This window comes from Paraphaeosphaeria sporulosa (genome assembly GCF_001642045.1).
Source record: "Paraphaeosphaeria sporulosa strain AP3s5-JAC2a unplaced genomic scaffold CC84scaffold_2, whole genome shotgun sequence".
NCBI classification, from domain to species: domain Eukaryota; kingdom Fungi; phylum Ascomycota; class Dothideomycetes; order Pleosporales; family Didymosphaeriaceae; genus Paraphaeosphaeria; species Paraphaeosphaeria sporulosa.
The window spans coordinates 1,072,125-1,096,795 of record NW_017253361.1 but is presented as its reverse complement, the minus strand read 5'-3'; the positions used below and the strand labels follow the sequence as shown (position 1 = coordinate 1,096,795).

The 24,671-nt window shown below is 53.9% G+C and overlaps 11 protein-coding genes across 11 annotated transcripts; 4 read left to right on the top strand and 7 right to left on the bottom strand.

Annotated features, from left to right (window-relative positions):
• Positions 1–178: 178 nt before the first annotated feature.
• CC84DRAFT_1160704 (uncharacterized protein) lies at positions 179–2,529 on the bottom strand. The gene is made up of 4 exons (XM_018177560.1): positions 2,293–2,529; positions 1,730–1,793; positions 1,263–1,679; positions 179–875 (listed from the first exon to the last, which is right to left on the bottom strand). Exons 1-4 carry the CDS (start codon positions 2,401–2,403, stop codon positions 376–378), a joined length of 1,092 nt encoding a protein of 363 aa, XP_018039940.1. The 5' UTR covers positions 2,404–2,529; the 3' UTR covers positions 179–375.
• A 115-nt stretch (positions 2,530–2,644) lies between these two features.
• On the top strand, positions 2,645–4,444 carry CC84DRAFT_1137347 (mannose-6-phosphate isomerase). The gene is made up of 5 exons (XM_018176145.1): positions 2,645–2,755; positions 2,805–2,825; positions 2,884–2,975; positions 3,028–3,265; positions 3,313–4,444. The coding sequence occupies exons 1-5, from the start codon at positions 2,722–2,724 to the stop codon at positions 4,308–4,310; spliced, it is 1,383 nt and encodes a 460-aa protein (XP_018039939.1). The 5' UTR covers positions 2,645–2,721; the 3' UTR covers positions 4,311–4,444.
• A 1,901-nt stretch (positions 4,445–6,345) lies between these two features.
• CC84DRAFT_1111081 (uncharacterized protein) lies at positions 6,346–7,801 on the bottom strand (the record flags this gene model as incomplete). Its single annotated transcript, XM_018175270.1, has 2 exons — positions 6,346–6,996; positions 7,069–7,801. 2 exons carry the CDS (start codon positions 7,799–7,801, stop codon positions 6,617–6,619), a joined length of 1,113 nt encoding a protein of 370 aa, XP_018039938.1. The 3' UTR covers positions 6,346–6,616.
• Positions 7,802–8,755: 954 nt separating this feature from the next.
• On the top strand, positions 8,756–10,918 carry CC84DRAFT_1255590 (uncharacterized protein; the record flags this gene model as incomplete). Its single annotated transcript, XM_018184550.1, has 3 exons — positions 8,756–8,909; positions 8,963–10,025; positions 10,130–10,918. 3 exons carry the CDS (start codon positions 8,759–8,761, stop codon positions 10,653–10,655), a joined length of 1,740 nt encoding a protein of 579 aa, XP_018039937.1. The 3' UTR covers positions 10,656–10,918.
• Positions 10,919–10,946: 28 nt separating this feature from the next.
• CC84DRAFT_1255589 (DUF1692-domain-containing protein) lies at positions 10,947–12,597 on the bottom strand. Its single transcript, XM_018184549.1, has 3 exons — positions 12,394–12,597; positions 11,724–12,266; positions 10,947–11,666 (listed from the first exon to the last, which is right to left on the bottom strand). Exons 1-3 carry the CDS (start codon positions 12,473–12,475, stop codon positions 11,122–11,124), a joined length of 1,170 nt encoding a protein of 389 aa, XP_018039936.1. The 5' UTR covers positions 12,476–12,597; the 3' UTR covers positions 10,947–11,121.
• A 179-nt stretch (positions 12,598–12,776) lies between these two features.
• CC84DRAFT_1111075 (aromatic prenyltransferase) lies at positions 12,777–14,646 on the bottom strand. Its single transcript, XM_018175269.1, has 3 exons — positions 14,280–14,646; positions 13,366–14,179; positions 12,777–13,293 (listed from the first exon to the last, which is right to left on the bottom strand). Exons 1-3 carry the CDS (start codon positions 14,620–14,622, stop codon positions 13,035–13,037), a joined length of 1,416 nt encoding a protein of 471 aa, XP_018039935.1. The 5' UTR covers positions 14,623–14,646; the 3' UTR covers positions 12,777–13,034.
• An 858-nt stretch (positions 14,647–15,504) lies between these two features.
• Positions 15,505–16,358, bottom strand: CC84DRAFT_1172124 (uncharacterized protein; the record flags this gene model as incomplete). Its single annotated transcript, XM_018179957.1, has 2 exons — positions 15,505–15,586; positions 15,718–16,358. 2 exons carry the CDS (start codon positions 16,356–16,358, stop codon positions 15,505–15,507), a joined length of 723 nt encoding a protein of 240 aa, XP_018039934.1.
• A 648-nt stretch (positions 16,359–17,006) lies between these two features.
• On the bottom strand, positions 17,007–18,851 carry CC84DRAFT_1081746 (external NADH-ubiquinone oxidoreductase 1 mitochondrial precursor; the record flags this gene model as incomplete). Its single annotated transcript, XM_018173944.1, has 3 exons — positions 17,007–18,052; positions 18,099–18,437; positions 18,491–18,851. 3 exons carry the CDS (start codon positions 18,849–18,851, stop codon positions 17,007–17,009), a joined length of 1,746 nt encoding a protein of 581 aa, XP_018039933.1.
• Positions 18,852–19,866: 1,015 nt separating this feature from the next.
• Positions 19,867–20,433, top strand: CC84DRAFT_1212982 (DUF427-domain-containing protein; the record flags this gene model as incomplete). Its single annotated transcript, XM_018182494.1, has 2 exons — positions 19,867–19,912; positions 20,117–20,433. The coding sequence occupies 2 exons, from the start codon at positions 19,867–19,869 to the stop codon at positions 20,431–20,433; spliced, it is 363 nt and encodes a 120-aa protein (XP_018039932.1).
• Positions 20,434–20,554: 121 nt separating this feature from the next.
• Positions 20,555–22,220, bottom strand: CC84DRAFT_1183868 (Bystin-domain-containing protein; the record flags this gene model as incomplete). The annotated part of the gene is made up of 5 exons (XM_018180711.1): positions 20,555–21,175; positions 21,230–21,316; positions 21,372–21,464; positions 21,520–21,595; positions 21,646–22,220. The coding sequence occupies 5 exons, from the start codon at positions 22,218–22,220 to the stop codon at positions 20,555–20,557; spliced, it is 1,452 nt and encodes a 483-aa protein (XP_018039931.1).
• Positions 22,221–22,474: 254 nt separating this feature from the next.
• On the top strand, positions 22,475–24,406 carry CC84DRAFT_1160696 (Ash2-trithorax family protein). Its single transcript, XM_018177559.1, has one exon. It carries the CDS (start codon positions 22,596–22,598, stop codon positions 24,357–24,359), a length of 1,764 nt encoding a protein of 587 aa, XP_018039930.1. The 5' UTR covers positions 22,475–22,595; the 3' UTR covers positions 24,360–24,406.
• Positions 24,407–24,671: the final 265 nt, after the last annotated feature.

Here is a 24,671-nt window from a genome sequence, read left to right as displayed (position 1 = left end):
GTCTGTCCCCGCTATTAGGCGGGGCTACTACCCCTTCTCTTCGACACACTTCGCTCAGCGGCGGCTCGGCTGGTGATACCCCAGATTGTATTGAGTTGGTTGACCTGAATGGAAGGGACTGCGGATGTAACTTGCATGATATGCTCTTTGTTTGTAGATTTAATGTTCGCTGTTAGTGTGGATAACTTATGTGTGATAGACGAGCTTATGGATATCTATACGAAAGCCACACTTGTTCGGTATATCTGCGCTGCGGTAAACGAAAGACTAAATGAGAGCGACGCGGATCGTTGCAAGCCTTACATACACCCCTAGATCCCACCATGTTACACCATAGATGTCGCCCAACCCATTTCCCAAGTCATGCGACTGACTCTACGCCTTGTCAGGCAACACGTACCTCCTCTCCACACTATTCACCATATCCACCTCATCTTCCCCCTCAAACCGTAACGTCACATACGCCTCTTTTCCAGGCTTCTCCTCCGCACCCCCTTCCTTCTTAATCCCGTCCTTTCCCCCTCCATTCCCGCCAGGCAAACTCTTCCACCCATCTACAACCTCCGCCTTATAAAACGTCGTCGTCCCGGGGTACAACGCTAGCACATTCTTCTTCGCCTCGAGGCTGGGCAGCGAGAGGTTCGACGCCGCGGGCGGGATGGGCACGATGGTGGCGACGGAGGCGCGGAAGGGGATGGACGGGGTCAACGGGTCCGGGTCCGAGTCGATGATTTCGTAGCGGCGTTGTTTGCCCTCGCCGATTACGCTGGTTATGCGGTGCAGGGTGCCTTCGCCTTCTTGTTGGATGGGGCCGGAGCGGGAGCGGGGCGCGCGGTAGAGGACTTCGGTGTGGACTGTGAGGCGTTGTTTGGTTTCTGGGGGTGAGATTAGTGCGTGGGTTGGATGGATGGTGGAACGGTGTGGTGGAAGGGTAAGAAGTGAAGCGGCAGACAGAGGAAGGAACGAAGACAGATGGGTGAGCGAGGACAAGGAGAGAAGTGAAGTGAACCGAGTACATTGAGGCGCACAAACAGGAGTATCGAGAGTAGAGTAGACCAGACGAGAGAAGAAAGTTTACATATCGTAGTCAGTAGTCTATCAGCGACCCGACAATAGCCAGCCGCTCATAGGGTATCGTCGACGCAAATGGTAAAGGAGACAAGGAAAAGCACACGCTGCCCCGCCAAGCACGAAGCCCGCTCAGCGCAGAGAGCCACCGCCCTTCTTGGAGTACGTGACCGTAGAAGAACGTTTCTTCTTACCCTTGACATCGTCCTTCTCATCCTCCACCTTCACGCTGCTCTCGCGCCCCGCGGGCACGCTGCCGGCCCTGCTACTTCCGCTCTTTGGCAGCAGCCTGTCCCTGTCCTTGCCGAGCACGACTTTAGGGCTCGGCACAGCGGGGCTGTCGGCGGCGATGCTGTCGCGGTCGTCGGCCGCGTCGGTAAGTTTGCGCTTGTTTTGGCCGCGGTCTCGTGACTTGCCGGGGTTGGTGGCGCGCGAGGTGGAGCTGTCGGTGTCGGCGGAGCGGAGGGCGGAGAGCACGGTGAGCTGCTCGCAAATGTCGTTGCCTTGGTCGGATTTTATTAGGGTGAGCATCTCTTCGCTGAGTTTGATGTTCTCGCGGAGGGCAGCATCGAGTTCGTTGTCGATGCGAGAGGAGGGCGCATCGCCGCGTGCTGGGATGGTCAGGTCTTGTCATGGCAGTTATGGAAACAATAGTGTGTACATTTACGGGCTTCTTGTTGGCCTGCTAGCTCGAGTATCTTCTCCTGTAAAGTGTCGGATTGTGCCTGAATGATTGTCAGAACATGTAATGAGTGAAAGACATGAAATGAGGAAAATTCGTCTGGAAGTTGAAATACATTGCCCATGTGAATTGTCGGGCGATTTGAGCAGGCCGCGGTCGTGCTGTTATGTCGTTCTGACGATGGGACAGCGGCGATCGGTATACAGCCAACCTGGTATATTCATGGATAGAAATTGGTGCTTATGCCAGCTTGGAACGAAGGCAATGCCAAACTCGAATGGCACACACGTGGGCTGAGTCTCGCAAGGTCGGCTTCCACACGTGGTTTCATGCTTGAAGGAAAGCAGGCACATCGGATTTAGAGCTGATTATCCGAAAATGCTCCAGGTCTAGCTCCATTGCGAATAGTTCCAGCTCTTCGATACAGTGCTCCATTAACGGGCGGTTCGTGTTGCGAGTTCGAAAGGCGTTTGTGCTGAGTCCACGTGCCTTCGAACAGCAATTTTGGAAACTTCGAGGTAGAAACAAGTAGAAACACTTACCATGAGCTGGTCAAACCTTCGTCCATCGGCCCGGATCGTGTTCCACAGGTGGCGCTCCTCGTCGATCTCGTCTTTCATCTGCCCGCCACGGGGCCTGCTACGTGCTGCCATGTTGATAGAGCTAGCCGCACTTCCCCGGCGGCACGCTATGAACGATGCAATGTGATCGGGGTCATCGGCGAACAGAGTCGAGTGCGCAAGAAGGTGGTCCACGAGCAGGCCGTTGAGAGGTGATGGTACCGCGGTAGGAAGGTCGCGTTTAGCGAAGACGCTATAGGCCTTAAGGCCTAGCGGTAGTGGGTAGTTGCAGCTTAATTCGACCCACTCATGGTGCCACGAACAAACGCGGGGTCTGGGCCACACAAGTAGCGGGAAACTGGCGGTGACAACAACACCAGCTTCTTCGACACCTTGAGAACGTTATTCAAGATGGTTCAAGTACCTTTGGTTCGACTACAATGCGGTAAAGCAGATGCCTTGCATTTCATGTGCGCAATGGCTGACCAATGCAGGCTGCAATAGCTACGACTGGGGTACGTCAGATGCCCCGCTGAGAAACTATTACACGAGCTGGATGCTGAATATCTCAAGGCAAGGTTGGAAAGACGTCTGCAGCGGCCAAGTACGCCGCTGCGACACCTTCTGATGGATTTTCTATCCAGGAAGAAAAGCCTTACGCTGAGGTATGCATTCGCCTCTCGATATGTTAAACCAACTAGCGGCTAAAAATCCAAGCTATGGATGGGAACCCACCCCTCGCTTCCTTCCAAAGATCTTGAGACGCAGCGATCGCTGCTAGAACTTGTCCAAGATAACCAGCAGCTGCTTGGTTCAACTGTCGCGCAGAAGTTTGGAGACAAGCTCCCCTTCCTGTTCAAGGTCCTTTCTATTGGCAAGGCTTTGAGCATTCAGGCGCATCCCAACAAGAAGCTTGCAGAGCAATTGCACGCAAAAGACCCCAAGAACTACCCAGGTGAGGCTCCCGTTTTACTTGATCGTTCTTTTACTGATGTACTCCAGATGACAACCACAAGCCTGAGATGACCATTGCCGTTACTCCCTTCGACGGTCTCTGTGGTTTCCGACCTCTTGCTGAAATCTCGCATTTCCTCCAGAACGTTCCTGCGTTCCGCAAGCTTGTCGGCGAGGATGAGGCCAAGAATTTTGAGAGCACTGTCAAGGGCAAAGAGACCTCCGAGAACGATGCAGATGTGCAGGCTAACAAGAAGGCTCTGCAGGCTGCGTTCACTAAGCTGATGAACACTGACAAAGCAGCGCTCGAGTCGGCTACCGAAGAGCTCCTGAAGGCGGCCTCGTCAGAGGGCGCCAGTTTTGCTGGGGAGGGAGGTCCTTCGAACGATGGTCAGGAGCTCGCCGACCTCGTTGTACGACTCAACGATCAATTCCCCAAGGATATTGGCCTGTTCGTACAATTCTTCCTCAACTACGTCAAGCTCGAAGTTGGTGAGGCTATGTTCCTCCGAGCAGATGACATCCACGCATACCTCTCTGGTGACATCATTGAGTGCATGGCTTCTTCCGACAACGTCGTCCGTGCAGGATTCACCCCCAAATTCAAGGACGTGGACACATTGACCTCTATGCTTACTTACTCATACGCCCCCATCGACAAGCAAAAGATGGAGCGACCAGACTACTCCGGCGTCAAGTTCAACGCTACCGCATACAGCTCGAACTCATCGGCCATCGAGTACAACCCTAAGGAGATTGACGAGTTTGCTGTTGTTCGTGCTGCGCTCAACAAGTCGGGTGCCAAAGCCACCTTCAACGACATCGATGGACCCAGCATTGTGCTTGCAACCAAGGGCAAGGGAACCATCTCTGTGGGTAACAAGTCCGAGAAGATTGAGGAAGGCTACGTCTTCTTCGTAGGCTCCACCGCGACACTGGTCATTGAGAGCGAGACGGACGCAGAAGATGGGGGCGAGGGCCTCGTGGTCTTCAAGGCTTACTGCGATCCTGAAGATTGGAACAGCAATGGCGGGCAGAAGTTGTAAGGCTGGGGATAACACGTGGCCAAAAATGTTTCAACGGCATCAGTAACGACACATGGAGCATAGACAGAAACGCACTGAAGCTTAGATGGTACAGTCTTCACGTAGGTATATCATTACACTCTCTAGACGCTCCCATAATCTCATTGTGCCATGACCACTTCCATGAACCCTACTGCATTCTATTGCTGGCTCCCTACACGGTGCAGACCAAGGGGTAAGTACGATTCTGTGGAACCTCTCCCTCTCGAAGAAATAATAAACTGACAGAGATCTTTCGTTATCGCATTCTGCTTAGCAGCTTGAGAGTGAGACAACCGATGACAAGCGCAGATAGAGTCATTTGAGTCACAGTAACACTTACAGCGGATTTCGTACATCAATCTCGAAAAAGAAAAAGGTTAAGTCCGCACAGTGCACAATCCATCTCTCCGTGGTAACCTTGAATCAAAATGACAACCTGCAACAAACCAAGGTGAGCTCTGCATATTGAAGTTATTGCTAAGAAATTATAATTATTTTCCAAGATGCACATCAAGGTGCAAATAGTATTCACGACAACCTTCGCCGTGATAATATGGAAACACATACAATTATGTCAACATCAGATGTTGCCATCCAAACCCTGAAATTTTCGATTTCGGTCGCTGCTACCTCGTTTTCCTGCAAAAGCCCGCGGACACGCCTGCTAGTGTATAGTATGCTGCTACAATCTGCAAGTGTTTGAGCTTAGGTGTTTCTCAGGGTCTATTGCAGTGAGTGTTCTACGTCAGCTTTGAACATCAACTCCCAAATCAACTTTTCGCAGCCGCTGCATTGATCTCGGCCTACACTGTTAAATTTTTCTTGACTCGATCCCTACTCACTCCCATCGTTATCTTACCCACCGTCAACATGCCTCTGAAAGAATCCTTCAAGAGGAAGGTCAAGGACACTATAGCCAAGAACAAGTTTCCTATGACCCTGAAATGTCTTGGCTGCAACGACCTTGGGCACAAACCTGTCGAGTGCAAGGCCTTCTTCGAAGTCTGCTAGCACAAAGGATGGTTCGGATTTTAGGTTGACGGTGATTCTGAGAAGAATAGGCAAGAGGCAGAGAATTTGTGGAATGATTTAGTAAAGGTTAATTTAGGTGAGGTTGCCTCGAAGGATGCAAACAGAGCTGACAAAAAGGAATCGGCCTCTACTGCGGCATCTACTGCGGCGCTAACGACGCAAGATCACATAAATACGGGAATTAATGACAAGGTCCAAGACGGATTAAGTCATAGTGGCGAGGACGGTGGTCTTCTGCAAGACTTTGACAGTGATCATTCTGAGGCACTATCGACGAACACGCAAAAATATTCGTCGACGGGCCTACTGAGTCGGGACGTTGAGAGCGGAAAATCCATGGCACCCGGCCCTCAAGATTGGCATATTCTGACTGTAGATCTCGACACACAACTCCTACTCACACCCTCTCTTTGCACGGCCATAATTGGCTTCAGGACCTGATCACACTCCCTACTGCTGTATTTGCTTTAAGAACACCAATTCTCAAATTTCATGACATCTAGACCAGGACTCTGGCGCCTGAACACAGCCACTACGGCACTCAGCCGATCAGTGCACTATAGCTGTTGTCCCCTCCATTGCTCTCTCCTATGTTTTTCTCAATTTCGGGGTGGTGCTTGTCGTTGTTGGAATTGCGATAGACTGTATTGTTTTGTATGATTGCGACAGACTACGTTTACTTTTCTTCAACATCTGCGATGGGTCGTTTCTCAGCTCAGCGTTCGCGATGTTGTAGCATGCGATAGACCTATTCTCCATTATCTCCATCCAACAAATCTTTTTAGTGATTGTGAGCTTGACATATCGAACTTATTGTGCTAACGTTATGCCTCGGGGGTTTGGAAGCTTTCGTGTTTAGTCAATTTGTATGTTTCACGCAGATTGATGGATTTTACGTTGGATGATAAGTAGGGAGACTACATTGAACGCAAGAGTTGATTGATTAAGAGTAGATGTATGAAAATGGTATCATGTTAGGATTCCAGCCAAAAATAATCTCCACGCGAACCCAAATCTCTGTCGCCAGAATCGCCAACATCCTTGGTTGTGAAAACAGTGGAAGGCCGCTCAAAGTGCACTGAAGCAGTTAGGACCAACGAGCAACGTAGAATATCGTGCTCGAAAGAGAGGCGTCGAATATTGAAGTTCGAAATTAGAGGATATGCTGAAGAAATGTCGAAGCAAGATGGGCAACCACTCCAGTGTGATGGAAAAGACCGTGTTGTTGCGGCCAATTCAAGGTCCGAGCGAGATCAGACCGTACGAACAATATCGCTAGGCTGTCCGCCCTCGGCAGCCTCGACATGCCACTCCTTCTGCATATAAATGCCGTTGTCGACGGAATCCTTGGTCTGATGGTAGTGGTGGCCACGGGGATTCTCAGGCTCCTTGCCGCTGCCGAAGGTGTTGCCGGTCAGATGGCTCCTGTCGCCGTAGGTAGTGGACGACGATCGGGCAAACTCGTTCTTAAAGAGGCGTTGGTGGGAGTCGGGGCCACTACTACCAACACTTGAGTCGCTGGCCACGAGGCCTGCCCAAATGGCAGAGAGAGGCAGGAAAATACAGATGACGGTAATGCTCTGGGAAGCAAGCTCAGGAACTGCGTCGTAGAAATTGAGGCAGGTGAAGATAGCTGGAAGGGATTAGCGCATGACCAGAGTAACATACGAGAGAAGTTTACCTGGAATAACCATCGTCTGGCAACCCATGATAAAGATGATCTGCATCGGACCAAATTGCGTCATCCGAAGCCTCTTGCGCTCTAGCAAGGCATGTCCGAGCTTGAACGTGAAGACTGCGCAGTAGGCCCAGACAGCGACAGCGAATGTGATGTACATATCATTCACCAGTCCGTCGTAGGCTTCCATACTTTCATCCTTCATGGTCTGCTTATTGCTAATACTCATTACAGCGAAGCGGTAACCGATGGCCACAATTGCGGTAAGTGACGTGCCGCCCATGATGATCCACTTTTGCAGCGGTTTCGCGGTGATGCAGACGACCCATACCTGAAGACTCAGAGAGACCAGGATGCTCACAACGAGTATGAGCGTGATGGTGTTGGATACAACGGAGATAGCGCGGTGTGCAGGAGTGACGCGGGTGTAGTCGTTGGCGATCACGGCGTAGGGGTGGAAGTAGGGCGTTGTAAGGTAGACGCACTGGAGGATCGAGCGGATAGCGTTGAGAACCAGGCAAAGCGCGTTCATGATGAAGATCGAGGATTTCCGCTTGTCGCGCCGGGTCAAGAGGAGGAGCACCAGAAGCAGGGTGACAGACGCGCCAATCTGCGTGGCCCAATTGATGGCGATTCGGACCCCAAAGTGTCGTAGCCAATCGATCTCGACCATGGAAATGGTAAATTGCGAGCCATCGGGCGCATACAGGACAAACTCCTGCGAGTAGACATCCTCAGGACGCGGAAGTGGGTTCGACATGGCGTGTAGAGGATTGCAGTTTCCGTGGAAGTTTTCGAGAGATAAGATAGAATTCGAACGAGGTAGAGATGTACGTGTATGGAGTACGCCGCCGGAGTTCGAGATAAAGAAGACGAAGTGTGGTAGGCTATTTATCCGTTGCAGGGTTCGGGACCAGAGCTGTGGGAGATCGGAAGACTTGAAAGACAGAAGATGAAAGTAGAGGAGAGCTGACGAAGAAAAGGAGAAGGAGTGATGGTTGAAAAGATAGAACTTATGTTATAGCAAGGCGCCGCGAATAATATCAAATCGTACAATTGTTCTCCTGGAGTTGGAGTACTCTACCAATATTGTTACACAAAGTGGACCGGTGCGAGAGCAAACAATATTAGCGAAGGACTGCCAATGGCTTCACTATGTCTGAAGCTTCACAGCTCTGCTGTGAACAATACTTGCCCATCGTCAAGCGCTGTGATGCTTTTTCGCGGCAGGCCACTTTCAGTGTCGCAGGCACAATACTAAGAGCCTCGCTGTGATTCAAGCCAGCTCCATTTCTTCTGTGATATTCACTCCTGTCTTACAATAATCTCAAAGAACCGTAAACCTTCGACGTAATCGCAATTCGAGCTTGTCCACTTTCGGTCTATCAAGCCATGGTTGGGGCCAAGGACGGCACTTAGTATTGTTCTCTGGACGCCGTGGCCCAAGCGTTGGAACCGCTAGACGAGCTAAGCGACGCCTGTGGTATAGCCGCGCGGTGACAGGGAAGGTGAACGTGTTTTGCTTGGATGTCGACGTATTTTGGAGCGCGAGCCCATGGAATGATATGCGGGGCAGAGGCAGACGTGCACAAGCGCGCTGAGTTCAAATAGAGTTAGCGGGTTTGGTCGACAGACACTAGCCCCGGAGAGGCGATTCTTGTTCAGGTGACACCGCGTGCGCGCGTCAAACGACTCTCTACTCTCACGCGTTTCAACAATGCCTTGGGCCGTCACCGTCAGCTCCCCCGATGGCCAGCAGAGCTATCCCGCTCCTGCAGGCGAGACGCTGTATATTGTGGTAGGGGATGCTGGGCTGTCGGCTGTGCGCACCACACCCGACGACCCAGCTCTCGTTCTGGGCACACTCGGTACGCATGATCATGAGCAAACCAGCTACGAACTATCAATTGACATGACACAGCTGTGAAGTCATACGGTGCAAAGCTGGAGGCTGGCCATAGAGACCTGAAAATATTGCCAACCGGACGAGCCAGGCTCCACAAGAACAGCAGCGGCAATGCGCCGATTGAAGGATTTGTGCTCCAGGCAAAGACCCACAACCGTATAGAGACAACCGTTATTCGGAATGAAGACAAAATTACTTCGACAAATGTCGCGGGATTCCTTACGTTCATCTGGACTCCGCCACAGATCCAAGTGCAATCTTCAGAGAAGAAAGACACCCAAGCTGAAATTGGTGAAGCGGTTGAGGCACATGATGAGACCGAAGACGATTATGATGATCTCGGTAATACCGTTGTCCCCAGAAATGGCAAATCCCAGGTTCTGCGCTCGACGCCACATATGTCCGCATCACGCTCCGAGATCATACAGGAAACGCCCACGATTGATCGCGTCACTGATGCTGTCGGACTACCTTCTCGGCCAGGACAACCCGAAATGAAAGAAGACGATTCTATAGTCACTGCTGCTGTTTACTTTACAGCTCCTCAAGACAATGGTGTCGCTGATGGCCTGACTAAAGTCGAGGAGCCGAACGACGTGGAGATGGAAGATGATGGCGGCAAGTCTGAGGCTCTTGCTCCAGCAACCGAGCTCCGAAAATCGTCGCGCCATCTCAAAGTCCAGATTTCTAAGCGACCAAGCCCGGCTTTGGAAGAGGGAGCTAACAGCCCATCTGCCCGTACTCTCAAGCGCAGGAAGATTGACCAAGATGCCGACAGTGACACGAAGACGACTCCCGTGCAGACTGCTCGCAAAACGGCTACAAAGGGCAGGAGGCGAGAGTCTGCCATCAAGGCGGATTCCATCAAGGCTCATTCGACGCCGCCTCGAAGCCAACATAGCACGCAGAGCTCGATTGCAGGATCACCCGTCAATGTGGACGGCGACTACGAGGGCCCCAAACCTCGCGTTGCGCTCAGCAACTCCACTATCCAACCAAATGGTGCAATTGCCAGATTCCTGAAGAAAAGTGGCGGGAACCTTGTCGACTCTGTGGAAGGCGACTGCAACGTCCTTTGGTAAGTCACTCCCCGCTCACACCCGAGGCTATCTCGGCCTCGTGTCCTCGCGGCTAGACATTCTTCCTGCCACTGCACCACAAGCCTGCTAACATATCCCCCAGCATCAAAGTAGGCCCGATCCTCAAGACCCCAAAGCTCCTCCAAGCCGTCGCCCGCGGCACTCCCATCGTAACCGACAAATGGCTCACAGACTCCGCACTCACCGGCCGCTTCCTCCCCCTCGAGCTCTACATACCCCCGGACCTCTCACCCGTCTGGACGATCCCGCAATCCCGCCTCCTCGAAAGCTACACCATCTTCTTCACACCCGCGCTAAAAGCGAATTACAAGACCGCTTTCGCCTCCATAGAGAAGCTGTGCAAAGCCGTCGGCGCCCGCCGCGTGGTGAGCAAGAAGCCCGGCGGGAAAGATCTGTACGAGCAGGATGCTATATTCTTGGCGGAGGCCGAGGGCGACAAGGATGTGCCGGCGTTGCTGGAGGCGGGGCATATGTGCTACACGAAGGATTTCTTGACGCATAGTATTGTGGTGGGCGAGGTGGATCTCGCCAACGAGGAGTTTAGGGTGCAGATCGAGGAGGCGAAGCCTGCGAAGCCTGCGAAGAAGGGGCGGGGTCGAAATAGCTGAGGGGCTTCGGTGTATGTCGGGAATAGGTCGACTTGATACTGGTGGACGACGGGCACGTACTGTACATTGGAGCGTTCGGTTGTGCACCGCGTTTCGACGGCGATATGATTGGGATGACCAGGGCATTTTAACGAGCGACACGATATATGGGTGCATTTCAGAGCATGGCGTTGTTTCATGTAGTGCATCCTTCCCAATGTGCGAAGTAGCGTACCTAGATAGCTTTCAGTGTTTGCACACAGAATATCGAGCATACTCAGCAGCTGTCTCAGAATCACTTGTGAAAGATAGAACATGTATTGACACAGCGAGCAAAGATCAGAACCTATATACTCCATGCACAGCCATGCCCAAACGCCACAAATGCTCCCAAAACATCTTGCCAAAGCATTGCTTTACCGAATGGTATCGCGGCCATCACAAGTACCCATACAACGCCTCGTCTACTTGCAATTCCTCATAGCCTCTAGTCAAATGCCATCTTCTCCTTCCTGTCGCTGAATGTCCTCAGCATACCCATGCTCTCGCCGCGACTCCTCTGCTTGCGTCCATAGATCTCCATGCCCCAGTCAAACATCTGCCAGGCCCATCCACCGGCGACCATAACGCCACTAATGACATTGACGAGTCTAACAATCAGGCGGAAAAAACCGCCCCACTCCTCGGCGACGGTCAGGGTGATGGGCTCGATGTCGAACTTGACGAAGATGCCTGGGATGTAGTTCTCGGCAACCTTGTGCGATTGCGAGGTCGCGGCGTACTGGTTGGTCTTGACGGCGTGGGACGAGTGGAAGACGTGTTTGGCTGGGTGGTCCGTGTCGCGGTTCACGGCTTCGAGGAGCGGGAGGAGGGATGCGTCGTCGGTGTAGATGGTGGGTACGATGGAGAGGTAGTACTGGAATTTGTAGAAGTGGTCTTCGGTTGTGGCGACGGTGTTGTCGAGGGGATTGACAAGGGAGGGGTAGTACGGGCCGAAGGACAATTCCTGGATGTGGTGGGAGAAGTTGAAGCCTGTCATCCCTTGTTAGCTTTGCCTAATCTCACTTTTGGAAGCACGAGTGAACGTACGTCCGTGGTCCAGATGTTCGCCAAACTCGCGGTATCCGTGGCCTCGCGCGGTGATGTGGAAGTCGCCCTGCACTTTGTTGCCATCCAAGCTGCCGAAGATGCGGCACGAGTCGCCCTCGCCCCTCATGCGCGGGGTCTTGGGGAACTTCTTTCGCTTCTTTGCCGCTCCCAGCTGATCATGCACATCCCACATGTCCTCCCACCCGGGCAGAGCATCCGGGCCTTGACCAAGAGCATGCGCTCCCTTTCCATACTGGGTGAAGTAGGTGGGGTCTTTCCGGAGCAAGTCTCCTGCCAATGTCCGGTCGCCTGCCGCATCCTGCATGTTGACATGTAGGTCCGCACACTTCATTGCGACGACTATGTCAATGTTTATTTGCATGTCGTGAGCGACGCCCTTCTCAACGGAGAAGGTCTGCGTGGTTTGGCCGGCCCACCAACGTGATATTTCGGACCAGGAGAGGTAGATACATGTGCAGAGGAGGAGGACGGTCCACGACGAGGAGTCGCGGCCGCGAGTGAGGTAGGTCTTCTTGGTTTTGGCTACGAAGCATTGTCAGTACCTATCGCATCTTGGGTGTGGACGCAAGCTCCGATCGCTAAGAAAGTAGTTGCGTTCCACAATCATTTGCGAGAGCCAGCGACCACAATCAAATCATAGAGTACTCACGGAAAGCATCGAAGCTTGCTATCCCACCCTTGGAAGCTCCAAACGAGTCCTCGTCGAGGCCGTGCTCTGTGAAGCCGTTCATGGTGCCTTCAATTGGCGCGTCGCGCAGAGAGGGCGCAGCAGGCCCAGTGCGACAAGAAAGTACAAGAATAAAGAACGTGTGGTGGAGGCAGGCAGGCAAGGGCGCGACGACTTCGGGTGTCGTGTTCGCATCACTTTGATCTAAAGGACACGGGTAGTTTCAGCCCTACCGAGCGACTGGCCCGTGCACGCGGAGGTGCTCAAGCTCCGCCGCCTTCAAGTTCACTCTAGTACCATTGGTACAATCATTAATGGCCATGGGCATTATGCGTTCATGAAAATTCGACCCGGATTGAGCGACTGAACATGCCTTCTCCATCTAGGAACTACCTGCCATACAGAATGTATCATGGCACCTGCCACGATCAATATGGAAGTGACAGCCAGCACAGCATTCCAACAGAGACAAAACTGACTCACCCATGAATCCTCGGCTTCATCAGAACGTCTTTATCCTAAATCGTTTACTGGTATCATTCGCATCATTTCTTGATCATCCAAATTAGAGCTTTACACCAACGAGCATCTGGTACCCTCCTAGCACCCTAGATAGCTCTTCTCTAGATCTGCCCAGGAACAACCCACTTCAACACCGGCCACGCTGTCTGCAAAACCCTTAGTGGTAGCGGTGGCCCACTCCCAGGTGGCCCCATCATCATCATGGGATTGCCTTCTCCAACCGGCGACGGCGAATGTCTCTGTGTGAGATGCGGGATCGTAGGCGAATAGTACATCGTCACATACAACCCCGACTTTTCCTTCGCCGCGAAAGAAAGATATTGGTGTGTTCCCGCAGAGTGCGGCATATCGGGCTCCATGCTGCGAAGGAGGAAAGTTAGCCGCTCTTCTCCCAAATCGCGACGAAAATCGCGGCGTGAATCGACGACTTACAATATCTCGTCGATATCCCTCTTATACTCCCCCGCCAACTTTCCCCACCCCTGCTTTTCATAGAACCTAGCCAGCGCCTCTGAAATCTGCACGTCGTTCTTCGCATAGTGCCACATTGGAAAGTAAATCTTCGTGCTCGGCCACGCCTGGCCGGACTTGAACTCGAACCCAAACACGAAGCAGCTACGATGGTGCATCACATTTGGCAGTTCGACATCCTCCCATCCCTCCTCTGGCATCTCGTACAGCAGCTTCCATAACTCCTCCAGTGGCTTCAAGCAATCCAGTATAGCAGGATCGCGCAGGAGCCCGCCCATCGTGTAGATGTGCTTGACCTTGCTGAACGAGTTGTTGAAGCTGTTGACGTAGATCTTCGCGCGGGCTTTGGTCGGTTCGACACAGTCTATCGCCAACATTTCGACGTTGCGATGGGACACCGGTCCTTCGCTGGTCAGATACTCCTCAAACTGTGCAAGGGCGGCAGACATATCAACACCACCGCCCAAGCCTCTCACAGTATCGATAACGAGCGCGCCCTGCGTGACGCCCAAGTTCCATGCGCGGATGTGCGGGAAGAAGTACGCCTTCGTCTCGATCCTCCTCTCATCGAGGTCGAATGCAACAAAGCACGTCGGCGGCTTAGGTCCCTTTGGCGGCCCTTGCACCGCAAGCATGATGTTGATGAGGTCCTTCGGGACGTACAATTCTCTTGCGCAGTGGTAGAACCATTCGTCTTTTAATCCCGGCACCACTCCTTTCAGACTCTTCATGAGCTCAAAGGCTGCGAGTTGGTTGAAGGGATCCTGCCGCGTGCCTATAGTTGCGGGTACAAAGTTAGTTGAGTCGCAGAGGGGGTTCAAGCACAAAGCGTCCATGCCTCAGACATATCAACTTTGTACCGGGATGTATCGTACCTGCCGCATGGCCGATCGGCTCGATAGTGAAGCGCACTGTACTCTTGTTGTTCTGAAGATTCCAGCTGGGCTGGAAAGGGGAGGCGTTCGGCGTGCATTGCGCGCGCCATGTTCGCTCGCATCCTTCTTGGGGCCGAGGACCGTAAGAGGAGAGGATGTAGCGGTGGTACCAGCTTAGATATGCATATTGCTGGTCGAGGGTGTACTTGGCTTTGTGCAGGAATTTGCTGAGAATTGGTGCGGTTGTGTTCCACCAGAAGGTCTCGTCCTCATTTGGGAAGCCGAGGACGGCGGCTAGGGAGTCCCATGGTGTTGGGGTAGGGGCTGTGGGTGTGCTGTTCATCTTGATGTGAATCGGAAAGCAAGTGTTATCCTGCCTGGAGAATTATTGGTATGAGTTCTTTGAGCATCAGAGTGCAAGTCACTTCTTCCACTGCGTGGATGCGATTATCGTAAATATATCACATCATGCAGACGTACTATCCCTAGCTCTTACACCTCATCGACAACCTCGCTCGGATTCACCAATCTACCACTCAATACCGCCGTCGTTGCAGTAAATATTGACAGCTGGGCAAGATACAAGCTCGCTATATCTTACACATCCAGGTGAGCAGACAAGCGTCCTGATTTCACAGTGTCAGGGTTGCAACTGAATCCAAGAGGTCAATAACCTGACTTGGCATGGTAGAGTTTAGTCTATCAGCTGTGTTTCATCTTCGTGGCTGCGTCTATAAGTTTTAGCTCGAAACATTCTCGTATTTGGTGGCTGTATACCAAGGATTACTCTGCAACAACTCGGTGTCTAATTTAGGTGTCGTCGGGTCGGAGCTCGCTCCGACATGGATGCCACAATTTGAGCGGCGTAGGTAAGAGCCAACTTTCCGTTTTGCGCATGCGAGCGCTCGCAACAACGATAATCTAGGGAGACGGTCGCAGCGTTTACACCTGCCAACAAAGAGGAGTCGCAGTGCAAAAGGTCGCCAGATGGCGAGTCAGGATGCTCTGTTTTTAGCGCAGCCAAGAACGTCCCAGGTGCAGACTTTCGCAAAAGGAAGTAATGGTCGTTACAGAATCGTCCTATCTCCTTTCTTGGGACCTCAAACACGCGTCGACTCGACAGTCTGGAGAAAGGTCCGATAGGTGTCTGAACCCTCGCGCCCCATAGGACTGCAACCTCAGCCATATCTATGCACAGCTCTTCCTCGCTTTCATTAGTCCGCATTCAGACCTGTTCCTCCCTCCGGCCCACTTTGTCTTCACCTTCATCCTCATCACCGTCTTCTTCCTCCGCCCCCGCGCCTTCCCTTTCATATAGTCACACCTTCTTCCCCCAATTCCTCCACCCTACAATCCCCGCCGTAACCCCCGCATACGCGCCAAGCAAACCCCCCCAACTGCCCCCCTGCCCAACCGCCAACGCGACGAGATCATATACCTAACAAAGTCAGCCGAGTCAGTACCAGGATCAATGCATTCTACCAAGCACCCCCCAAAAATCCAATCACTCGCGCTCGCCGCCGCCGCGAACCCCAGGCCCGTAGCAACCTTGACCAGATCGCTCGGCGGCACGCCCCTGTAGTACGCGGCGGACGTGTTGTGCAAGAGGTCGAGTACGCCGATCCCAGCGAACGTCTTGGCGACGATGTGCGTGAGGAGCGAGGGCGTGGACTTTGGGCGGAGGGGCGGCAGCGCCGTCATCATGTATGCGAGCTGCGTGAGGGTGTTGATGGTGACGAAGATGTTCGAGGTGGCGAGGTCGTTTGCGTTCCAGAAGAACATCCACGTCCCAATGCACACGTTCCCGACCACGTACGGCCACACCAGGCCCTCCATCTCGCGCCGCTCCTTCGCGTCGCCCTCCCCGCGACACAACTTCCACAGCCACGCGAGCTGGAACAGCTGCTGCGGGAAGAAGAAGCCGCCGATGAAGTAGGGCTGCGGGGAGAAGGCCGCCGGGTTGGCGTTGTGCACGTCGAGCATGTTGGGCGAGCTGAACATGCCGTATTGCTGGGCCGCGAAGTCGTAGGCGAAGGACAGGGGCGCGAGGACGCGCAAGGTGGAGGGAGAGGCGCCCATTGTTGTCGTTGTGGTGTGAATGTGGTCTCACGATATCAAGTGGTGTAAGCAAATAGGGTCGACCCCTCGATAGATTCCGGAGCAAGGGAATAGCGACTATGTATGCTGAAAGCGCAAGCTGGGAGTAACAAAGGGGAAGTCGTCCTGAATATGACATTCATTCTGAGCTTTGTACCACCACAGCCGCCGCGTCGCGTGCGCGGCGTCTAGACGTCATCATATATCATCCCGGCATCCGGGGTCCATAAGGTACCGGCCCATTGTGCTGGTAACGATGATGCATCGGGGATAATCCTCTCAGCCCGAGCGTCAAGAACATCGAACCGTGTGCGTTGCATATGCAGTTCAATAATACACTGTATTGATGCCACTCTATGCTCTCCGGATACACAAAATGGACTCTATAACACCCAGACCTCAACTCCAAGCTCGAAACAAAAAGAGCCCACACGCAGATAGACCCGCCATTCTGATATTACACTGTTACAACAGGACAGGTGATCTAGCCAAAGATGGACGGAGGTGGTATATGTAGGAGAATGTGACAAAGAGACCTTGCGAAGGACTTTTGATGGCGCTCGATAACCCGAACAAATGGAACAAATCAACGCCCGACTCGATGCATGCGCTGGATGTGGTATGGAAAGCTTAGACGCGCGAGACGTCGCGGCCAAAGACCTTGGACTTGACCCAGTCAACGCACACGAGAATGCGGTTGCGGGTGCTGAAGCACATGCTGATGTAGGCACTGCGCCAGAAGAGGTAGGTCAAAGTACCACCGCTGGCAATGTTGCCAGACCACCATGCGATGTCGGCAACAGCCTTCTCGGAACCAATGTAGGCGAGGGAACCCTGGTGGGTGTACTCAAAAGGACCGATCTGCTTGACTCTCCGGAGACGCTTCTGGAGATCCTTGATGTCGGCGAAAACAGCATCGCGGACTTCCTTGCCAGGGGCCTTCTCCTGCTTTACGGAGAGCTCAGCGAGTTCGGCCTCGATCTCGTGGGTCTTGGCCATCTGGTTGAACATGCGGGCGAGCCAAGCACCTTCCTGGGAAGCGACCTGAGCGGTAGGAGCATAGTTGGCGACAGCGCAGTCACCGACAGCCCACACGTTCTCGCATCCCTTGACAACGAGGTATTCGTTGACAGCAAGGCCACGGCGAGAGTCCTTCTGGGCGGGGATCTGGCTGATGAAGTCCTTTACAATCGGGCGAAGGGCGTTACCGGTGGCCCACACGAGCAGACCGTAGGGGATCTGCTCCACGATCTTCTTGCCATCGGGTCCAGCGGACTCGGCTTCGATGTACTTATCCGTCACCTTCTTGACCATGGTCTTGGTGCGGATGGTGATGGTCTCCTCCTTGAAGGTCTTCTCGGTGTAGTCGATGAGCTGCTTGGAGAACATGGGCAAGACGTTGGGCAGGGCCTCCACGAGAGTGACCTTGAAGGTATCCTTGATCTCTGGCAGCCACTTCTTCAGATCAGAGTTGAAGAAGTCCTGGAGCTCACCAGCGAACTCCACACCAGTCGGTCCACCGCCCACCACCACCATGTGCAGGAGACGCTTGATCTCCTCGGGGCTCTGGTCCTTGAAGGTGGCGGTTTCGCAGCAATCCATAATGCGGTTGCGGATACGCTGGGCGTCGCCGACCTCCTTAAGGAAGAGGCCGTGCTCAGTGACACCGGGAATGCCTGCCGCCGTTAGCAAGCGTATGGTCAGGAGAACGGAATGACTCACCGAAAGTAGCGTTCTCGGCACCGACACCAATGACCAGCATGTCAAAGGGCACCTCGGTTGCAGAGACGTCGCCCTTGATCTCCGAGTCATCGTTGATGTAGACGATGCGCTTCTCGTAGTCGATCTTGGTGGCCTCGGCCTCGTAGTACTTGACGGCGGCCTTCTTGTGACGCAGGAAGTTGCGGATGGGCTCCATGATGGAGCGGTGCTCGATGGTGCCGACGGTGCATGACGGGAGCAGCGGTGTGAAGAGGAAGTAGTTGCGCGGCGACACGACGACGACGTTGTAGTTCTCCGTGTCAAGCTTCTTCAGCAGGGAGACGGAGCCCCAGCCAGTGCCTAGGTTGGTCAGTCAGAAGCAGCGTGGAAGGCGCGGACGAGGGTCAGCTCACCGAGCACGACGAGCGTCTTCTTGCTCGGGTCGGGCTGGGCCTGGTCTTCGGGGTGACGCATGTCCCAGATGCCATAGCCCACCCATGCGACGCCGGCGATGGCGGAGAGGTAGGTTGCGCGCCAGGTCCAGCGCAGGAAGCGGAAGCCCTTCTTCTTGGTCTTGACGTCGGGCTTGGGCACCTCGGTCGACTGCTGGCGGATGGTCTGGCGCAGGGCGATCTGGTGCGAGACAGGCCGCGAGGTCCATTGTGCGCGGTTGGCGATGGCCAACGGCCGCGTGGTTGCATAGGAGCGGGTTCCAGCCCGCTGCAGCTGCGCGAACACGCTGCGGGCAGCGAAGGTCCGCATGTTGGGAGCCATTGAATCAATTGGAGCTCACGCAGGGCACCACGAGATGGAGATGGGTGAGGTTGGAGGCGGTGGCCGAGATAAGCTGATCGGAGCTGATGGGGGCAAGCTATCTGTTTTTTTCTGCGAGCCGATGCCGTCAGAGCAGCCAAGGCAAGTCGCAGGGATTGGCGCGTCTGCCACTCGCTTTGCTTTGTTGAGCGATAAGCTTAGCCTGCGGCTGCGATCCGGTGCCGCTGCGCGCCTTCGCCTGGACGCATCCCACGCGGTATTTTTTGACCTTGGCCTCCACGCCAGAGTGCAGCCCGTCACACAGTCACTCGCAATCCAAAGTGCAATCGACTCCTCTCCCCGCGCTCTGGCGGTCTACGCGCCTCGTCTCGGGGCCGCACGCAATACCCTCGCGAATACTTCGGTCGCCTCTTGGCAGATCCAGGAGACAGTGGACCTGTTGCGAGCTGCCAGGGAGCCAATCCACGGCCCCTATTAGCGTCCTTTTGTGCTGAACTCTCGCAGTGGACCAACGGGTCCCTGCTGCGGTGGATCAGTGGATCCATTCTCCCGCCGAACCGGGCGTCCGTTGGCGAAATTTCTTTGGAGGATCAGAGTCACAACTGCTCGCTTTTACGGAAGTCTACAAGGTTCGCCGGTTTCTGGAGGCTAGACGCGTGCGTGTGCAGTCGGAGAAGCCCCCAAAGTCGCGTTCGTCCGAGCATCATCTCTCACCAGCGCGGCTCCGGATCCGAGCTTCATCATTTTACAATTGCATCTGCTTTCGCTATGCTTGCCGTCCACGGCCTCCAATCGCGCTAGTTCTCGGGGCGCACGTGGACGAGGCTGGACGTGCAATGCGGACTCCTGAACCAAACCGTACTAGATTCAGGAGCGTGTAGCTTGGGGTCACGATAGATTGTAGAACTCTGACTTGGCATTGTAGGATTAGTAGTTTTATGTATGCTACACGCTTCAGAAGTCGTGAGGAGCAGCTCCGTCCAATGAGGAGCGGCAGAGGCCTATTAACGCCTACATGAACGCATTGGCGCCGATTTGTGGTCAGTCTCCCTCGCGCAACGGTAAGTACTTCAATACAAGATGTAGCATCTATTCTGGTGGTGAAAGCCAACGTTCCTCAGGGTCCCATTGAGTAATCAACCACGTACATAAGCATGATGACACCATACCTCCCCGCACTTGCAACCTCTCCAACACCACCCCTCATCTCTGATATTGCCCAAGGTGAATTGACTTCGCTATACCACACACCATCTCAACCCAAGCACGCACCCATCCACCCACAATGCCGCGCGCCACTGCCACCGTAAACGGCATCGAAGTTGCTAGCACCGACACCTGGGAGGTCGTCGACGGCAACATCTACTTCCCACCCTCGTCTATCACGAAATCTGCCTTCACGCCCACCGCTACTTCCACGCACTGCCCCTACAAGGGCGACGCATCGTACTACAGCATCACGACCAACAAGACAGAAGTCAAGGACGCTGCATGGTACTATCCCAATCCACTGCCCGAGTACCAGAAGATCAAGGACCATGTCGCCTTCTACAAGGGGAAGGCGGACGTGAAGGAAGAGTAGAGTAGGGGAAAACCGAGGGTATATTTGGAAGAGGTTCTACGAAGTGCCGTTTGCGCCAGATGTAATGCATGCGTCAGTCGTTTGAATGCGAATCAATCCTAGGAAACTTTTTACGTCGGCATCAACCGATCACCATCGTGTCGTCGCCGTCCATGCCCACGGGCTGCGGCTCCACCACAGTCCCGCGGCCTCTGCCTTGCAGCAGTTCTCGCCGGACCTCTGGGCTGATGGTGTGGTGGCCTCTTGTGAGCAGCAGGTCGAGAAGTGCCTCTCGCTGATCCTCTGTGATGTCGTTCCTGTAGCGCTGCGCAAATGCCAACATACACTGATGCCAGATGACGGGAAGTTTCCCGACTCCGCCGAGATCGCCGCCCTCGGTGTCCATGGCATCTGCGCTGCTTGCGCCTGCAGCTCGGAAGCGGATGAAGTGGAAAACCAGCGAGTCGATGACCTTGTAAGGCAGGGCATACTTCTTTTCCAGAAGGGTTCGGATGAAGATGTTTGCTGGGCCGGCTGCTTCCGGGTCTGAGGACATCTGAGAAGCTGAGATTTCGCAGATGCGATGGATAGCCGCGGCGGAGTGGAGGACTGGTACCGAGACTTTTGCGACCACGGATGCGATGATTGTCGCCTCGCGTTGCGTACATCCGTCGACAAGCATGGGGAAGACGATGCCCTTGAAGAATGCCGAGGGCTTGTAGAGAGCCTTCTTGAGCGCATTGTATAGATGGACGTTAAGTTTCTGGAGAGCACGTTAGTGTAGAACACGGCCAGCTATGTACCGATATCAACATACATGTGTCTCAAATATGTTGTTCTGTACTGCAGGAAGAAGAACCTGGTTCAAGAAGGCTTGTGCCACATAAGGCTTCGAGGACACGAACTGGGATTGATGTTAGAATAAGGCAAGTGTGTACAGTGGCTTCTAAGATACTTACCAGGCGGGTCCCAGCATAAACAGCATTGGGGGTCCATTGATCAGGTCTTGTTACAGCGACCAATGTTTCCCAAGCTCCAATCGTAGGCAGGATCTGATATATGCGTCAGAGCCTAAATTGATACAGCATGCCCTTGAACATAGCTCACCTTGAACGGTTTTGGAAGCTTTCCGGACTTGTATCGGGATAGGATCAGGCCAACTTTGGAATAGACTTCCACAACTCTGATGGGTGATTAGTGCCTTGGTAGAGATATTCACGGTGAAGTGATTACTTTGCAGGAAGCTCAACTGCGTCTTCGGGATCTCCTCCGCCGTAGATCTGTGGCGCCTGTGGGTCTGCAGACTCCTTCTCTGCGATTCTTTGTAGAATCAACGCCGCAAGATCGGTTCCGCCTCCCGAGGGTTGCGCTTCTGAGCCCGGCCAGCTGATGGGGTTGTCGTCGGTTTGCATAAACTTGTTGAAGGTCTCCAAGTCTTCAGGATCGATCTCGACCTCTTCCACAATCTCTTCCTCCTCATCCCCCCAGGCGTCATCATCATTATCGTACTGGGCCGCCTCTTCTATGCCATCGTCGAGACGGGTGTCAAAGTCAAACGCAGGGTTTGCCTTGGCCGGTCTTTGTGGTCTGCTCTCGCTATCTGCCTCATCTGCAAGCTCTTGTCCCAGTTCCAAAATCTTCCTCGAGCTCTTTGAGTCTACATAGGCGTCGCCTGCGTTTTCGTCTAAGCGTTTTCGAGTTTTCGCGGGTTTCTGCTTTAGCGACACACTCGTCGGGGCATATTCTTCCGCAAGAGGGTTGTGGCGCTGCGATTCGCGCACGGCGGGCGACTTGGGCGTCTTCGGCATGTTGGGCAAGGTTGGTCCTCGATGAGCTAGCCTATGGCGTTTCCAACTTCGAAGCTCGAGTATTCCTGGTCCGCCGACTGTTCTGAATATTGGTGGACCGTTGTTGAGCGGTACAGTTTTTTTAATCGTCTTGCGGACTTGCGGGGAATTTCAGCCCACCAACTTTTTGCGCAGGGTCCAGAGGTGCGTCCGTGCGTAGACTGTGCGGAAGCTACGACCGCAATCAGCGCAGCTTCGCGTTCCTGCATCGCGCCTTGAGCTACTGCTGGGTAGAGCTCTCGACGGCCAGACCAAGCAAGCTTTGCCAACTCCTGCGCGCAGCCGTCTGCGGCAGAGTCTCAAATTCAGCCCGTTCGCCAATCATCTGGCGCGGTCATGGCAGAATCGCAGACAAACTCACGCGCCAACACGCCAGGCGCATCGTTGCCGGTGAAGCGCACCCTAGAAGAAGACCATGCGCCCGCCATATCCTCGCCGCTCAACCCCAATCCAGATGCCGCGTCGCGCGCGCGCCCACGAGCTCCGCCGCGCGAGCAGCGAGAGAAGCGCGAAACGATGAAGAAGCGTGAAGCCTCGTCCAATACGCGCGGTAGCACGCCGAATCCGACATCCAAAGCGAAGAAAGAGCGACCGTCGACCGACTCCCCTATGCGATACTCGATCCCAGAGCCCAAGCTTTCAGACTACCAGCAACCAAGGGAGGGCCAATTCTCTTGGGATCCTCCGCTCATGGCGCCAGACGGCACACAGCTGCTGCGGCCATTGGACCATGCCTGGAACAAGAAGGGCTACCGATACACACACGCTGTGGCAGATCCGCAATTTCGGCACAAGCAGTTCTACCGCCAGAGCGACCCAAAGCCGTACGGCCCGCGAATGAGCCACGAGGATACCGACCGATGGTTCTCATTCGACAAGGACACTGCGACTATTGTGACGCAGGAGAAGGGCTGGCGTATGGGCAGGGGAAATGTCGTGGCGCGAGAAGGCAGGATGTACTTTGAAGTCAAGATTCTGAAGGGCATACCTGCAGAGGGTCCTCAGGATCCCATTGATCCCAAAACGGGAGAAACCAAACCAGGGCCCCACATCCGAGTTGGATGGGCAAGGCGAGAGGCACCGCTAGACGGTCCGGTTGGGTTTGACGGCTACAGTTACGGCATCACAGACGCTCGCTTCGAGGTCATGCATCGCTCGCGGATATCCAAGGTCTTCAAGCCATTACCAAAGAACGCCAAAAGCAGACACATGAAGCCCCGCCCGCCTCATAACAAGCCGATGCCAGTCGAGTACGTCAGTGATGAGCATTTCGGAGAAGGCGATGTCATTGGTCTCGAGATCCAATTGCCCTCTTTGACGCTGCATCGCAAGGTCGTCGAGGGCATCTACAATCCTGCTGTCGATGTCGGGGATGGTTTCGATATCAAAGAAACCTTCGACCCAACCGAGAAGCCACTTGACATCATTCGCGACCGCATCCCCGTAGGATACAAAGGCAACTTTCTGTTCGAACAGCTCGACTATTCCACCTGCAAAGCGGTAGAGCTGTATCACGACCGAGGACCCGTACCCAAGATTAACCCATCACCGAACCACGAGGAGGTGAGCGTTCGATCGTTACCTCAATCGCACATCAAGGTATACAAGAATGGAAAGGAAATGGGCATTGCATACGAGGGCTTGCTCGCTTTCTTACCACCAGCAAGCATTCCATCGGCGGAAGCTTTGAAGGCTGGCGCGAGGGTGGGATTCGACGACGGCATGGTGGGCTACTTCCCTACCGTCGCCGTCTTCAACAAAGGCGTCGCGCAGGTCAATTTTGGGCCCGACTTCTGGTGTCCACCGGAAGAGATATTGAAGCAGCGTGAGAAGGATACGGAGATGCAGGGGAGTGACACAAGCGAGAAGCGGATACCCGAAGGAAGGAAGTTGCGAGCGATTGGCGAAAGGTACAAGGAACAGATTGCGGAGGATGTGGTCTGGGATATCATCGACGAAGTCGATTTCTTCGTGCAGGACGGCGGATGGAACTACACCGGAGAGACGCCTCAGGATGTGGCAGGCAAGTCGACGCCAAAGGCTAGGGGCTTTGCGAACCCGGATGAAAATGTGGGCGTGGAAGTTGGAAGGCGATATTGATCTAACGGGCGCCAGTACTCGACTCTTTCAAGTATATCAATGCGAATACCATGAATTAGTTTCGACCACGTTGTGAATCGTAGGATTCGCCGTTAGCATGATGCTCGGTCGTGGCCGCGAGCAGTGACATGCCCTCTCGCTATTGTTGACAACACCGTCAGTGCAGAAACTCCATAAAGACCAATTTCCACTTTGTATATATCTTTTGACATATTTCACGCCCTATGGCGCGGCACCTAGGAATTTGTCCTCCGTTCCGACCAACCACTAACCGTGAACGGAAAGAGCGCGGAATAAAAGCGCCCACTACCG